At 51.5% G+C, this 14,375-nt stretch overlaps 5 protein-coding genes across 5 annotated transcripts; 3 read left to right on the forward strand and 2 right to left on the reverse strand.

Moving 5' to 3' along the window:
- Nucleotides 1–179: 179 nt before the first annotated feature.
- CC1G_03666 (pescadillo-family protein) lies at nt 180–2,227 on the reverse strand (the record flags this gene model as incomplete). The annotated part of the gene is made up of 5 exons (XM_001828820.1): nt 180–233; nt 285–1,439; nt 1,492–1,753; nt 1,809–2,052; nt 2,107–2,227. 5 exons carry the CDS (start codon nt 2,225–2,227, stop codon nt 180–182), a joined length of 1,836 nt encoding a protein of 611 aa, XP_001828872.1.
- Nucleotides 2,228–2,408: 181 nt separating this feature from the next.
- CC1G_03667 (pre-mRNA splicing factor) lies at nt 2,409–3,019 on the forward strand (the record flags this gene model as incomplete). Its single annotated transcript, XM_001828821.1, has 5 exons — nt 2,409–2,413; nt 2,467–2,659; nt 2,711–2,865; nt 2,924–2,943; nt 3,000–3,019. 5 exons carry the CDS (start codon nt 2,409–2,411, stop codon nt 3,017–3,019), a joined length of 393 nt encoding a protein of 130 aa, XP_001828873.1.
- Nucleotides 3,020–3,096: 77 nt separating this feature from the next.
- CC1G_03668 (RNA-directed RNA polymerase 2) lies at nt 3,097–6,952 on the reverse strand (the record flags this gene model as incomplete). The annotated part of the gene is made up of 4 exons (XM_001828822.1): nt 3,097–3,969; nt 4,020–4,243; nt 4,295–5,340; nt 5,397–6,952. The coding sequence occupies 4 exons, from the start codon at nt 6,950–6,952 to the stop codon at nt 3,097–3,099; spliced, it is 3,699 nt and encodes a 1,232-aa protein (XP_001828874.1).
- Nucleotides 6,953–8,469: 1,517 nt separating this feature from the next.
- On the forward strand, nt 8,470–11,552 carry CC1G_03669 (hypothetical protein; the record flags this gene model as incomplete). The annotated part of the gene is made up of 5 exons (XM_001828823.2): nt 8,470–8,722; nt 8,776–9,474; nt 9,528–9,806; nt 9,858–10,300; nt 10,350–11,552. 5 exons carry the CDS (start codon nt 8,470–8,472, stop codon nt 11,286–11,288), a joined length of 2,613 nt encoding a protein of 870 aa, XP_001828875.2. The 3' UTR covers nt 11,289–11,552.
- Nucleotides 11,553–13,226: 1,674 nt separating this feature from the next.
- Nucleotides 13,227–14,144, forward strand: CC1G_13669 (hypothetical protein; the record flags this gene model as incomplete). The annotated part of the gene is made up of 4 exons (XM_002912091.1): nt 13,227–13,249; nt 13,660–13,699; nt 13,745–13,790; nt 13,843–14,144. 4 exons carry the CDS (start codon nt 13,227–13,229, stop codon nt 14,142–14,144), a joined length of 411 nt encoding a protein of 136 aa, XP_002912137.1.
- Between the last annotated feature and the right edge of the window lie 231 nt (nt 14,145–14,375).

The raw sequence follows: 14,375 nt of genomic DNA on the forward strand, positions 1-14,375 counted from the left end.
TCGTTGCGAAAAAGAGACGATAGGTGGAAAGAGTCGGACCAGCACTGATTAGACTTAGTACTAGTAGTGGAAGGTTGGCGAGTGTACAGTCAGACCACATTGTGATTGACGCTGACACTGGCTACGCTGTCTAATATTCCCGATGTAACCACGTGATGACTACAACTTATAGAAAGCCCCTATTTCCCTCCAGCCTTTTGCAGCTGCTTCTTGCGCTGCTCAAGTTTCTCTTTCTGTTGGATTTACTCAGCAACGTATCCACAGCCAAAGAGAGGAAAACGTACCTCAGCGGCCTTCTTTTGTTGACTGTACTTCATCTTCTCGTACAGCTTCCTTTGCTTGTTGCTCATCATCATCTTGTTCATGTCCTTCTCCGCCTCTTCTGTGGCCTTGCTTGCGGTGTCTGGCTTCTTGCTCTTGCTGGCCTTCTTCACCTTGGTTTCGAAGATGTTATAGTCAAGACCAGCAGCTTCGGCAGCAAGCTCAGCAGCCCGGACGCTTGCAGGATCATCCATAGCCACCGACGCAAGCGCTGCCTCCACGGCATCGGTGTTGCTTTCTTTTTCGTCCCCAGATGCATCCGCTTCCCCTTCCTCCCCATCGGTTTCCACATCCATATCTGCGTCGTTCGTTGCCGCCGTCGGGTCGTAAGCTCCCTCATACTCACCGAAAGGACTCAGATGAGGCGGTAAAAGTTTCCCTTGTGCATATGTATCCTCCAAGAGTATTTTTCCTGCGTTGATGCTATCCACCACCCACTGCGGCTGAACATACTTTCTTCGCGAGCGGAGCTCGCGTTCTGCGGGGGTCTCTTCCTTCTGTACCACAGGTCGGTCGATGATGACATGAGTGATAGACTCGTCGCTCTCGTCAAATGGTGAACCAGTGCCTGAGGAAGCGGGCCAGCCGACTCTCCCGCCGTGCGAACGGATAATGAATTCGAATATTGATCGGGATGTTTCTCTTGAGAGCCAGAAGGTGTAGGGAGCAAATAGTCGTGAAGAGGGTGACGAAGGGGTGGATGATAACATGTGCAGTGTTGGTAGTTCAGGAACGGCGTCTGGAGCAGATTTGCTTGCATGTGCGACGAATTGCTCTTCTTCTCCAGGGGAAGCTTCGTCAGGATCCCCCATCTGGACATCCACTTGAGGCTCGTCTGCAGCTACGATACTCTTGATGGTCTGCCGAACATCTTTCACTGAGACCTTTTTGCCATCCACATCGACAGTCTTCCCGGTTTCATTGCGTTTCGGTTGAACATGCGTGGACTGGAGGTTGAAGGCCCCTACGCCTGCAGCCATGTCGTCCTTGTTGATGTCCAGCGGAGGAGGATAGACAAGGTTGGCGTCACTGTAAAGCTTGAAAAACACGAACCCCAGAAGGGTCTGGTACAGTTCCAGGAATGTGAGCATCACGCGAACATCAACGTCTGTAGGGATCTGCATCGCGGTTAGAAACGTATTCGCAAAGTAAACGGTACGGGGAACGTACGTTCTGTGTGAACTGATATGGAACTAACCAAGTGATGGTTTGGTCCATAACCTCAGCCTGATAGTAAACGCCCTTGATCGAGAGGAACACCTTTCGGAGGGAGTTTGTGTGCATAACATAGAGTTGCCATTGCATGGAGAGCCGGGCACAGTTGTCAATGATTTCGCGTGGCAATCTGGCGGTGCTTGGGAGGGTGGCAAAAAGGAAGACCATGCAAAGGGCATCATCAATGTCACGGAGCGCGTCGACGAAAGTAGGATAACTAGGAAAGAGATTTTCGTAAGATCGAGGGAGAACTCGAACTGCGTGTAACATACCGCTCTTTAATAATGTGGTCTAACCGATAGATCGGTTTGTTCTCTTCCAGGCTCTTCGCGGCGCTCCATTCCCCTCTTCCTAAAGCACGAGAAAGCTTCTTGGCAAATGCTTTGTGCTCTCGAAGGCGCTTGAGAACGGGCTCATGCGCAAGGTAGGCGATATCCTTCGCATAATAAAATGATGTTGGCGCAGACGAGCCTTTGTTGGCTTTTTTTCGGTTGTTGGGTTCCCTAGGAAAGATCCCTGCATGGTCGTTAGCCCAGGAATAGGTTCAAATGCAATTGAACCAGGTCGAACCTTTTAAGATACAGAGTCGTCGAAAATCAGCGAGAGAACACTGCAGTTTTCTGACAGCCGCAGTGCGTGTGATGTAGTTCTTCGCTGCTCCTGCCTTTCCTTTTTGTTTTAGTCGACCCATGGCGATGGAATGAAAGAATAGAGTATAGTTAAGATGTCCAAGGACAGTTAGACTAATTGATGTCGAAAACTTGACCGTTTGTTATCTAACGACTTCCGCGCCAAACACACCCGCAGCCGCGCGAGGCAGCGCCAGTCAAGATTCCAACCTTGATCAGTACTTGTGCGCAATATAGTCCACTATGAGGTATGCTTTATGGCTATCGCCCTTTCGGCACCGCTGACGCGATCTCTCGATAGTCAATACGTTCATGTTCCAAAATCTGAACTAGATGAAGCCCAGCTTCGCCAACTCGAGGAGCATGAAATCTCGCAGGGGCCACTATCAGTGCTTCAGCAAGCAGTCCGCAACCATGCTCAAGTTTTGATCTCTCTGCGCAACAACAAAAAACTGCTGGCTCGAGTAAAAGCCTTTGACAGACATAGTAACATGGTAATGTCCTCTGCTCTATATAGTTTTAGGCGCGTATTCACTGTTCATTAGGTCCTGGAGAATGTCAAGGAGGAACGTCCATCCCCTTTCACTACTATTCAAGAGCCTCGTCTGATGGTTAATTCACAGATGTGGACCGAGACCCCCAAGGGAAAGAACAAGAAACCAGTCAACAAGGATAGGTTCATCAGCAAGATGTTTTTGCGGTACCTCTGATTTCTTTCTGCGTTCAATTTCTTGACTGATGATTATATTCTTTCCCAGAGGCGACTCAGTCATCCTGGGTGAGTCCACTCCGACCGTCTGAACGTTTGGGCACACCGCTAACCATTTTGAAAAGTTCTGCGTAATCAGGCATAGTACTCCTACTCCAGAATTGTACATTACGAGCCATTTCCGATATCTCCCTGTGTGTCCTTGCTATTCGCTTTTTGACGTTAATTATACAACCTTAGGCGTTCCCTGTCTTCCCTTTCTTCAATCTGCCGAATTGCGTCGAAGACTGCACCTAGGGTAACCCATCCGAAGCTCCTCGCCCCGAACTCCAGGCCTTTGTCCAGCGACAGCAGCCACGCAAACCATGCCCGTTGGAGATAGTCCTCCTCGGTGTCCGATTCCGACCCCTCAAGTGCTTCCCGTGTTCCCCTAACTAAAATGTCTGTTTTCTCTCGCAACCTCGCTATCAAGTCTTTGCGCTTCCTTGGCTGGGACGTCTTCTGAGTGATCGTACCTATTAATGCTTCCTCTTCCTTCAAGCAAGCATCTCGAGCGGTGGATAGCGTATGGCTCCAGCAAATTCCCTCCAGTTCAGAGGTAAATTTGGCATATATGCCTTCAGTCTCTTCGTCAATGCCGGTCCTGAACGGTTCTTCTGTTGCAATGAACTCCCCGACCCTCCGCTCTATGATTGAGAAGTACGGTTCCCGACTGAGCATGGGAATTGCACTGGAGTGCGTGTTGGCGTTCCTTCCTTGGCGTCGTCTGCTTCGATGGCTTTGGACTCTAGTTCCTCCTTGCGTGGATTCCATCTCTACCGGAAGTTCGATGGCTCTGAATAGCTTTCCAATTGCTTTTGAACTGGTGTAGTAGTTGCCGGATGCGCTGGTATCAACCGTTTCGGGTGCGTTCCAGTCAGGTTTGGTGCGGTACTTCAATCTCGGGATATTCGTTAATGCAACCGGATTGCCTGTCTTTGGATAATCGACCGCATCACTATGCAGGTCTGCAAGCTTTAGACAGTCCGAGTCGTATATCCCTCGTGGACTTTGGTCCGCGATGATGAGCCAGTTTATGGCGATGATTCCAAGAACCTAAAAGGCAGTGTCACAGACTTGTATGCATATCAAACAATGCAACATACGTCGGACAAAATGTATTCCATCACGAATTCAGCCACGTCGCGCATGGTTGCTTTCCGGTCGAGGATCTTCCTCTGAGCCGGAGCATACTGTGAAGGTGCCTGTAACGGTCGAACTGGAGTGAACCCTCTGAGTTCTGGACGTTGGGGGTCCTCCAAAGGGATCAGGTTGTAGATGTCCCCGTCCAAGTCACCACCGCCCAGACAAGATGGTAAGGGTCGGTCGCCTGTTCGTCGTCAGCTTCAACGTGAAGGAGTTTTGATGACAATGTTCTCACCTAGCACGCTGAAAACGACAGTGTTGGCCAATGGCTCGTGTGCAAACGGAGAATCTGGTGGAGGATGTCCGATCGCTTGAACCAGTTGTACATCCCCGGGATGGATCGTTGGTGATCGAGATATAAGGACAGGACCTTCCAAATAGATCCCTCGGGAATTCAGAGGTTTGACGTATGCGAATATTTGCCTTGGTTGAAGAAACCTGTGAACATCAGCGACCCCGACCAGCGTCCAAGCCCCAGGCACGGGAATCCGGGCATGGTTTTTAAGGAGTCGAAGGATATGATTGATAGCGTACTCCATGGCTCTTGATAAAAACCTATCCTGGTTCAGAACTGGAATCCCAAGCTTGTTGAGGCTGTTCATCACTGACGGCAGCCGGAATGAAGCACCCAGCCCGTACGTGTCCAGCATGGCGGCAGCTGTTGCAAGTGACGAAGCAGCCTGTTGAGTTTCACGGACGGCACGGTCCTGGAAGAATTTGAACGTTGAAAGGGGAACGCCCAGGCCCTCAAGTAATGTAATGAGGGGCCTGTTGAGGAAGTACGGTGTCGGTCGGTCGAACGAACGCGCGATCTCTATTGCCCTTGAGTTCGGGGCCTCAAATTTGATCATAGACGGTCGAAGGTAGATGGTGCTCCCCTGCAGCCGATAATCGACAGAAAGCATCCCTTTGGAGCCCATAAAGCGAACTTGATACGCAGCTGGGTGGCCCTTGACGGACCGAGCCCTTCTCTTCGTCCGTTTGAGATGTTTCCATATTTCCCTTGCAAGCTCTGGAGAGAGCGTGCCCACCCCGTCTGTGAAGCAGTACTTTTGGCCTTCCGGGCTGACCACCTCGATGTCGCGCCCATTGATGATTTCTTCGACCTCGATGATGCAAGCATCCGTCGCAGTGAATGCCTGTGAAAGCCTGGCTGCATATCGGGCAGGGCAGTGCATCAACTGGGAATCGAAATCCAACCCATCGAAGTTGCCCAAGCTGTGGATAATGGACTCGGCATTCACAAGACCATGTTTCGTGTCGACGAATGGCTTGACGAACCTGATGAAAACAAAAGTTCAAATTCAATACAGCGGCATGGACAGAAGGAGGTTCACCAAACAGAATGCTCCTTCAAAGCCGACTGAGAGTAAGCAAGGAATCGGAAGTGTCTCTTGGCTATCGTCAATCCATTGAGGAGGAACTCGCCAAAACGTTCGCGAACAAATGCTTCGTGGTCAAGTTCCCGATCGTTGGAGCGATATTGCAACCTGCCCTCGTCGGCGAAGGTAACCCGGAGGAAAGACTCCTGGTGTCGCGGCTCATATGCGCGTATAACTCGATTGGACCGTTCAGGGAAAGGTCCTTCGAGTAAGATTTTGGTAGGGGTGATGGTGACATGCTGTGCCTGGTACAAACTTCCGTCTGTTGGTTCCAAGGTGGGTGTCGTATGAGCCTTGGAAAATTCTTCGAGAGTCAGTTCAAAGCACTCCCTGACCGAGTCCGGGGCGTTGTCCTCGTGTTCCTCGCTTCGGTACAAGGTCTTGACCTTCCGCCCGAAGGTCTTGAGCATGGCAGCTGCGTACTCCTTTCCCTTTGCCTTGGCGAGTTGGTCGATGTCGGGAAGGATATCCAGCATCTCCTTGATGTCCACTGAAAGATCGCGGACTATGGACTCCACTTGATAGGAAACCTCCCAACGGAGCTTCCTGGTCCATCTTTCAAACTCTTCAATAGCCTCCCGAGAGAAAAGACCACGGCGGGCGATGGGGTACTCGTAGGTTGCGCCTCGATGGAAATTGGCGAGATTCCTAAGTTCGTTGAACTGCCTGACTCCATCAGCCGACTGAAAAACAAGGCGGACGACGAGGGACGCAAATGGAGCGACTCGCTCATGATTCGGAATTGGGAGAAAGGTCAGCTGACGGCGGAGTGGTCGAGAGTTGCTATTGGGTTGAGTGCTCAGTGCGGACATGGCCTGTTCCAAGGAAACAGAGGTCGGGACTGTTTCGTATGTCGGAGGATCCGAAAGGAAGAAGAGCAAAACGTTCTCCCTGTAAAGATAGGTGTGGACGGACATTGATTGGATGGAGGATGTTCGAATTGCTATGATGTATTCTTGATTTGTGCTCGCTGTGCTGGGAACGAACTTGATGCGAAACTGCCGACGATCTTCGTCGAAGCAGAGGATACAAACACGAGGTGAATCCTCTGCTTCGATGGATACGACACCATCGCGGCAGTCCCATCCGAACTGGATGGTTCCAATAGGAATTTGTGTCGATGAGAGCTCCCCCGATCGCTGTTCCTCCTCCTCAGCAAGACGGGGGTCACGAAAGGGAAGCAGTCGAATATTGGCCAGAATGTCTTGCTTGACCTGGCCCCTGCTTCGTTCGAATGATATAATCATCCCTCCCATGCTTATCACCCTGGTCCCCCCTGGCCCGTAGATCTGGAGAAACCGCCATCCTAATTCCTCGGTGGGGAGAGTCAAACGACCGTGCCCTGCATGCAGGCGTCCTGTGCCGATCTTGTCTCTGTGTAGTTGGACATGGAAGTTGAAGGGAGCCGTTGGGTCGTCCAGGAACTCGGGGCGGTGGAGATAATGTGCCAAATGGTGGGTAATCTGGGTGTGATTGTAGGAGTAACTGAGTCTGTTCATGAAGATCTCCATGATGCCTTCCAGGATAGGTGCTGGAAGACGAGCAAGAAGTTGGGGGAAATCTTTCTCACCTCCCGGGGCTTTAATATAATCAGATAAGCGCCGGTACCGTGTGATAATACCTGGTCATAGGATTTCCACACATCCTCCACCACGAGCTGGAAAGTGAAAAAAGCGGCTCAGGGGAGCCGTGATGAAATTTCAATGAAAGAAGGTATAGCAAATTATCACTTGAGAAGAAGTCAAATTTATTGGCGCAAGGTTGGCAATATGTTCCGTATCTCTCGACGACATACTCTGAGCCGGTCTTCAATCACAGCCTGGACGAGGTGGAGGCGAGGTGTCTAACAGCGTCGATGACACTGGGAGCAGTGAAACAACGTACCGGATCGTTGATATCTTTGGTCCTCTCGATTTCTGAGCGGATCCAGGCCAGAGTCTCCCGCCTCGTCACGGGATCCTTGATAACTGAGGTGGCCCCTTGGCGTTAGACATGCTGTGACAATACAGCAGAACAATAGTGAGCACGAACCTCTAGAAGCCCTGATTGTATGTTTGTAGAGATCCAAAACCTGCTGTTTCAATATAAAATGTTTGAGAGAGAGGGTAACTGGCCGCATTTTCAGAAACAGGCCCTGTTGGCTGTGACGGGGCAAAATCAGCAAAAAGCTGTGATTCCAATTCAATGCCCGCGCATGATGCGTCCAGGGCCAAACTCACACATCGACCGTCTCCTCCACAATGCCGTCCACAACGTCAACAACACAGAATCCCATGGACCAAGATACTTCACCTTCAGGAGACAACGATGTCAATGCTCTGGCAGATGCTGTTGCCACAACGACTCTCGAAAACCAACCTTCAGCCCCAGCGCAAGACTCGACTGGAAACCACCAGCCAAGCACAGATTCGCCACGTCCATTGAGAGTTTATACCCGAGCCCAGTTACTGAGTCTTCACAACTCACCCCTCGTGAAGCCACCACCTAACATGCCAGATTTGAAGTCATGGTTTGGGTACGTCTTTGGTAAAAGTCGCTGCAATCGACTGCATCCCCATCTCCTGCTATAGCTCCGAAAACGAACAAAACCTGTCCAAAAAGGACTCAGAGACACAGACCTCCAGCGGCCCCAGAGAAAGACGGTCAGTATCTCTCGCTGTTACTCGCATCGGGTATTCATTTTGACAATGTCATCCAGCTTTCGACGGGATCATGAGGACGGAGGTGCGGTGACCATTCATCTGCTTGAGAGTCAAATTAAATGTGCATTGCTCGTTACAGAAAATACTGGCAGAACATCCTTTCGCTCAACGCTCACACAGCCATCTCAGATGGGTAATTTCAAACACCAGTCTTTGCGCGACCGGGATAAGGACAGAGAGGAGAAAGATCGTGAAAGAGATTCCAGAGACAAGGATACTCATGAAAGGTTGCGCCACGTCCGTTGTTCCAAAGTTTGAATCTCTGGCAACACCATACTTACTTCTTATCACAGTTGTCCGACAAATACGACCGGGATCGGATGGGTATGGCCGCTGCAAACTCCCGTAGCAAGGATAGGGACGTTGCACCTCATTTGACCCAAAACTCGGGAAGGACTCTTCAGCCTTCATCGACCACTACATCGTCGAGACGAAATGAGCCGAGAGACTCGGCGAAAAGGAAGGTTGCCGAAGCCGGAGATGATTGGCGGCGTGGTACGTACTTCCTAGGTACACTCCACTCGCCTGCTAACGAAGCGATAGGGGGCAGTGACTTCTCTCGGTCAGGTCGTGAGGACCGTAAGTGCAATTTCTACTTCGCCTATTTAAATGACTGACTGACTTTTCGTTAGGATCCGAAACAAGTCGACGAGATCGGGACGACCGCGAGCGGGCACGTTCACGACCGCGCGACTCCTCAAAGTCTCGGGGAGAGCCAGGCAGAAGGGACCGCGATCGTGAAGACTCGCGGCGTGACCGTGACGAAGACGATGATCCTCGGCATTGGCGGGACGATGGTAAAAGAGATGAACGAATGGCAGCCCGTCGGGCAAGAGAGCGCCCTCATGGTGACCATTGGGAACCTTCCAGTGATCGTGAACGGCGCTGGCCGACCAACGATGATCGCGACTCGAGGTCCAAACGGCCGAATGGGCGTGATAGGCGTCCAGGAAACGAGGAGCCTAAGGAACGAGACGATAGGAAGGACAAGGAGAAGGAGCCGGCCTGGATGGATACCTACGTACCTAGCGAGCCGTTGCCTGGAATCCTTGGTGGAAAGTCTGGCGATGGCGAGTTGGACGGAATCCAGGCATGGAAGAAGGGCATGAAGGACAAGGAAAAGCAAGACAGGGAGAAGGCCTCTGCAGACCAGACCGCCAATGGCAAATCGAATGAGTCACAGGCGCCTACTGCAGGGGCACAGCAGTTGGACGAGATCCAGTTGTTCAGACTTATGATGCAGAAGGAGAAAGAGAAACGGGACACAGAACAACAGGGCGCAACCCCCTTGAATTCGTCAACTGGTGGCTTGTCAAGTCCTGCACACGCTGGTATGTTTCTAACATTCAAAAAAGCTGCAGCATGTTTTGAGCTGAGTCTTTAGTGTCTGCTGGCATGGGTGGGGACACGTCTCGTCCCACTGACCAACCTACAGTGGACACAGTTCCTGCTGCGGTTGACACAGGGCGGCAAGGGTCAACTTCGTTAGAGGATCAAGCGAAGACGCAGCCTGTGGGGGCCGTGCCACGTGTTGCGAGTACGGCGAGTCTTGATAATACATCTGACTCCCAGTTTATTCCTCCGCCTGGCTCTCGTCTCCTTGCTCTGGGCCGTGGACTTGCGAAGACACCCAATGTCCCTGTCCAGGCACCTGCACCCATTGGTGAGACTGGCTACTGTGTAATTTCCCAATGCTTTATTGACAGCCCGCCAGATGCCGGTTCATTCCAAGGTGTAATTCCTGGCCGAAACCAACCTTCAAGGGGCGACAGCGGGTTCAGCCCTTTCGAAGAACAGGCTCGATTGGCGGCTTCTGGCGATGTCCAACCTCCCGTTAATTCTTTCAATCCCGATTCCCAGCAACGCATACAAATGGATCGATCTCCCCTGAATGCCCAGTATCCATCCCATGAAAGCCAGCTGGCTGATTTGAACTCCAATGGTCATATGACCGGAAAAGGGAGTCGGTTTGCTAAATTCTTTGACGCAAAGGGCAGAGAGCAAGCACCGCTCAAACCACAGAGCCCTATCGCATTTGCTTCGGCTTCTCCGAATCTGGGCCAGAGACCCGACCAAGGAGGCTATGCTGGCCCGCCTGGCAATCACGAAGAGCGTCGAACGGTAGACGACCTCTTTGCAATGCTGAGCAACTCACAGGTATGTCCTGATATCCGTTGTCAAGCGCCAGTACTGATTTTTTTGTTAGCCACATTCGGGAATGCATAATCCCAATATGGGTGGACCTTTGGGCCTTCCCCAGCAGAATGCTGGATTCAACGGACACCCCAACATCCCACCTCATCAGCATCCTCATCTAAACCATAACCGCGTCGAATCCTTGTATGACAGTCGACTCGATGACCGCAACTTTGTCCCCAACGACATGGTTCCTGGTTTGCGCACGTTCCCGCCCCCTCGTAATCGCGAACCTTTCGATCCAGTGGACGAACCTGTCATTCAACTGCAACGACTAGCTCAGCAACATCAACAATTGCAGCAACGCGGGGAGCCGCAATTCACTGGCCCTGTCAATGCACTGTTCAATCAGCAAGCCCACCGTTCGATACCTGTCCAGCAGCAATTCAGAGGGAACGGCAACCCTAGTGCATCGCTCCCTTTGCAGAACTCTCAACGATTCCCACCTGGCCTCGCCAATCTCGGCAACCGACCACCTCATGAACCCTCTCAGTTTATTGGGCTCCCCGTTGGCGCACCCCTCAACGGCCTTTCGAACAACGGCCCACTTCCTCAACAATTCAACACCTTCAATAACACCGCCCAATTCAACAGTCCTCAATTCCGAGGCGGCCTCCCTCCTGTCAACCTGCAGGGACTCCAACCATCCGGCCCACCCCTTCCCTTGGGGAGTATCGCCCCAAATAACATCGACCCACGTCTCTCGAACCAGCAACATTTCGGAGGTGCAAACATTGCCGCGATGGGCGGTCAACGTGGTGTACCAGTTAATGCTCAGCCGCGACTTGTACCGCATCCCCAACTAGGTCTCCGCGCACAGCAACAACAGCAGATTCATCCTCAGCTACTTGGACATATGCACCCTCCGAACCCGCCATCCCAACAGCACCCTAACCAGCCTGCCCAAGATCTGATTGCCTTGCTCATGGGTGGATCGCTTCGCGAGTAGATGCCTGTGTCTCTTCCCATATACATATCCCTCAACGTTTTTGTCACTTCTTTGTTTCGCGCGGTTATTTGCAGACCTGTCTATCCACCCCCTCTTGTAATTCCTACTGATTCTAATCATATTTGCAGTACCACTACAAGCGACGAACCACGGCTGTCCACCGTCCTGGCGAAAGCTTGATGTACTTATAACAGTGTCTTGTCTGAGGCCCAATCCAGCCTTAGAATGTACCATATGAGCTTCGTTATCCATAACTCGCTTCATTTGTAGACCGGAAGACTGGCTGGGGAGCCGGAGATAATGCGAAAACACTGAAGCTTTCGGCGTGCGGTTTAGTATCATGGAAAGGGCATTGGTTGTAATCATGCAGTGGGTGAAAGCGTGAAGGGGAGTGAAAATGGAAGGCTCGATCTCATCGACATGTATTCACAGCAGCCGAAGGGATGATCGATGATGCTCGATGTATCGTCATAACGAGGAAGTTGGTGGGTCGACCATGCTACGGTGCTAGTCTCCCACTACGCCTCTCGCTGAAGCTCTGGATCGTTGAAAAGGTGCAATTAAATGCAGTTAACCTTGACGGGAAGCCAGGCGTTAAACCTCGTTTCACCCGAAGTTCCACTGCCTTGGAATAAACTTTCTGGTCCACGGATCCTTTGTGGCCAATACGATCACGGTTAAGTAGGTGGACTGTGTGCGTGGGCCCGAGTACAAGCCACGGCTTGCGTTGGAGCTTCGAGTTCCATCAGAGTATTCATTCGAATCGGACTTCGTTTCGTCGTACATAAGTCTTGTGGCTTTCGCTCGACTCACGTCAAATTTCGTTAACTGGAATGTGAAGTTTCTGGACCTCCCGGAGCTAAGATAAAAACGTGAAATGAAATCTGCTGTTAACTATTGGACTTGTTAAGCATGCACTTAGACGGGAGTTTGGACGACGTTGAAAAGGCCGGTTTCTTCGTCAACTTCGACGTCTCTTCACTTCCCAAGTTACGTGAGTTATCTGGCCAAACCTGAACAAGAAGCCGCTCCCTTCAGAATGCACAGGGTCGTGGCGATAAAAGGCTCCGCCGATGTAAGTGTTGTAGGCTCGGGGTTTGCGTGACATGAGTATTTGATTCGTCTTTGATGTCACGGCGCTGCAAGGACATCAAACGAGATGAAGTCGACAAACGGCGTCCATGAGAACAGCATACACACAGAATGTAACCGGACGGCTCTGCTGTCGTTTTGAAGGTAATAAAAGCTGGCGGGAGTTGGGCCCAGTTTAAAAAGAGAGGTGGAGAGCGGCGCCGGATCGAGAATCGCACACAGAATTTCGCCGGAAGAACCCCTTCCTTGAGCGCTCTTTGACTCGAGCTGTGGTTTGTGCTGCCGAGAAAGCTGCCTTCTTTGCCCATGACAGAAAGAATCCTGGCGTTCCTGGTTCCCAGAGGCGGTTATCGATACTGGGAATCTTTTTGGTCCGCTGTAATCGATGTCCTCCATGACGGTTGCAAGCCCTTGATGGGCCGAGATGGGTAACTACAACAGGGTCTCAGGCATCAGGGTGGAATCAAACGCCGGGAAAAACCCACACGACGTCGGACGATGGCGTTTGGTATATTCTTAGAGGCATTAAGTATCTGGATTCTACCTTCCATCTCAAGGACGAGATGCATGGCTGGGAGAGACTTGCTCGGATGCTTGCGCTTAGAGGGGGTTAGCGCTGGCGGACATTCATAAAATGATCGTACTTCACGCTTCGATCAGAGCGTGCATGGGCTGCACAGCAGGGTAGGCAGGACTTTGGAGGAGGTTGGAAATATCTCTGAGGAAAATTGGCTCTCTACAAGCCCGCAGGAGCCTTGAAGCGAAACTTAGAGAGTTTTAGATAGATAGTTTACGTTCGCGCTGCCAAAGATAAAGCACATGTGCTGCCAAATGGGGGAGTTGAATATGACTAAGGATGCCAAGGGACAGTAATGCTGCCTGCAGGCAGGGAACGTGGTGGATCGAATTATAGGACAAGTTCTCAGAATAAACGGCACACGCCTTGCACGGTACAGGCGTTGTTCCTTGTCCTTGAAAAGTTGTCGTTGTCCAGCGCACACAACTTTTCATTCATCCCTCCTCTGTCTCATACCGTCGCCTTGTGCACCAGTGTCGCTGGGCTTATTGTCCCTTGCTCTCTGTCGAATTTCGCTCGATTGGCTTCGAGCGTTGCAAAGGGCATAGCTGCTTTGTACTCCTCGACGTGGCGACAATCCTCTAGATTTCTCTCTACTCACCCCTAGTCATTCTTTTGTCTCTCTTTCGACTTGCTATCCAACCAATCCTACCATCCAGTCCTTAATCCTTTTACCTCCCATTCCCTTGAACACAACCTCAGCAACTACATACACCCGTCGCTGCAGTACGTCCGCCAGCACGTAGGCCCGCATCGGAAACCGACCCAACTGACTGACACTTGCCAGCTCCCGCACAAATTCCCCATCACTGCAGACCTGTCTGTGTCCAAAGGTGTGTGGATCCCTCTGCTCCACCGCAGCGTTGTGCTGACCGTCCCTTACAGAGAACAAGACTGAACTGCGACACCGCTGGGCAACACAACTTTGTTCGAATTTCTTGAAGGTGAGCGTCATTCAAAATTGTACAACTACGTCATGCACTCTTGGTGGTCGACGCTCGTCGGGAAACGTGGGTCGTGGGAACGCGCACATCCCGGGCCGCGGCGGGGTATTACCGGATTTGGGTGAGGAGGGAGAAGCCGATGGAAGCCGGGACAGGGGGTTCTTCCGGCGCCAGAACTCGAAGATGGATGAATGGTGGTCGGAGAGGACGAGTTCTTCAGGACAAGGAAGGCCCTTTGGATAAGAAATCGCAATTGGATATTTGTCCTTTGTAGTAGCGGGGGTATTGTGGATGGCGACCGTTGCATGTGAAGTTCTCGGTCTCAGAGATTGTTTTGTGGCTGGATGATAACCAAGATCCATCCCCGATTGGGTGATGGGACTCACGCCCTTTTTTATATTCGCATCCCTTTGTCTTCTTCCCCCTCCCTCCCCGTCGTCATCGTCGTCGAGCCCGTCATACTCAGCGACGAGC

The sequence above is a fragment of the Coprinopsis cinerea genome (genome assembly GCF_000182895.1).
Source record: "Coprinopsis cinerea okayama7#130 chromosome 1 map unlocalized cont3.1, whole genome shotgun sequence".
Classification (NCBI taxonomy): domain Eukaryota; kingdom Fungi; phylum Basidiomycota; class Agaricomycetes; order Agaricales; family Psathyrellaceae; genus Coprinopsis; species Coprinopsis cinerea.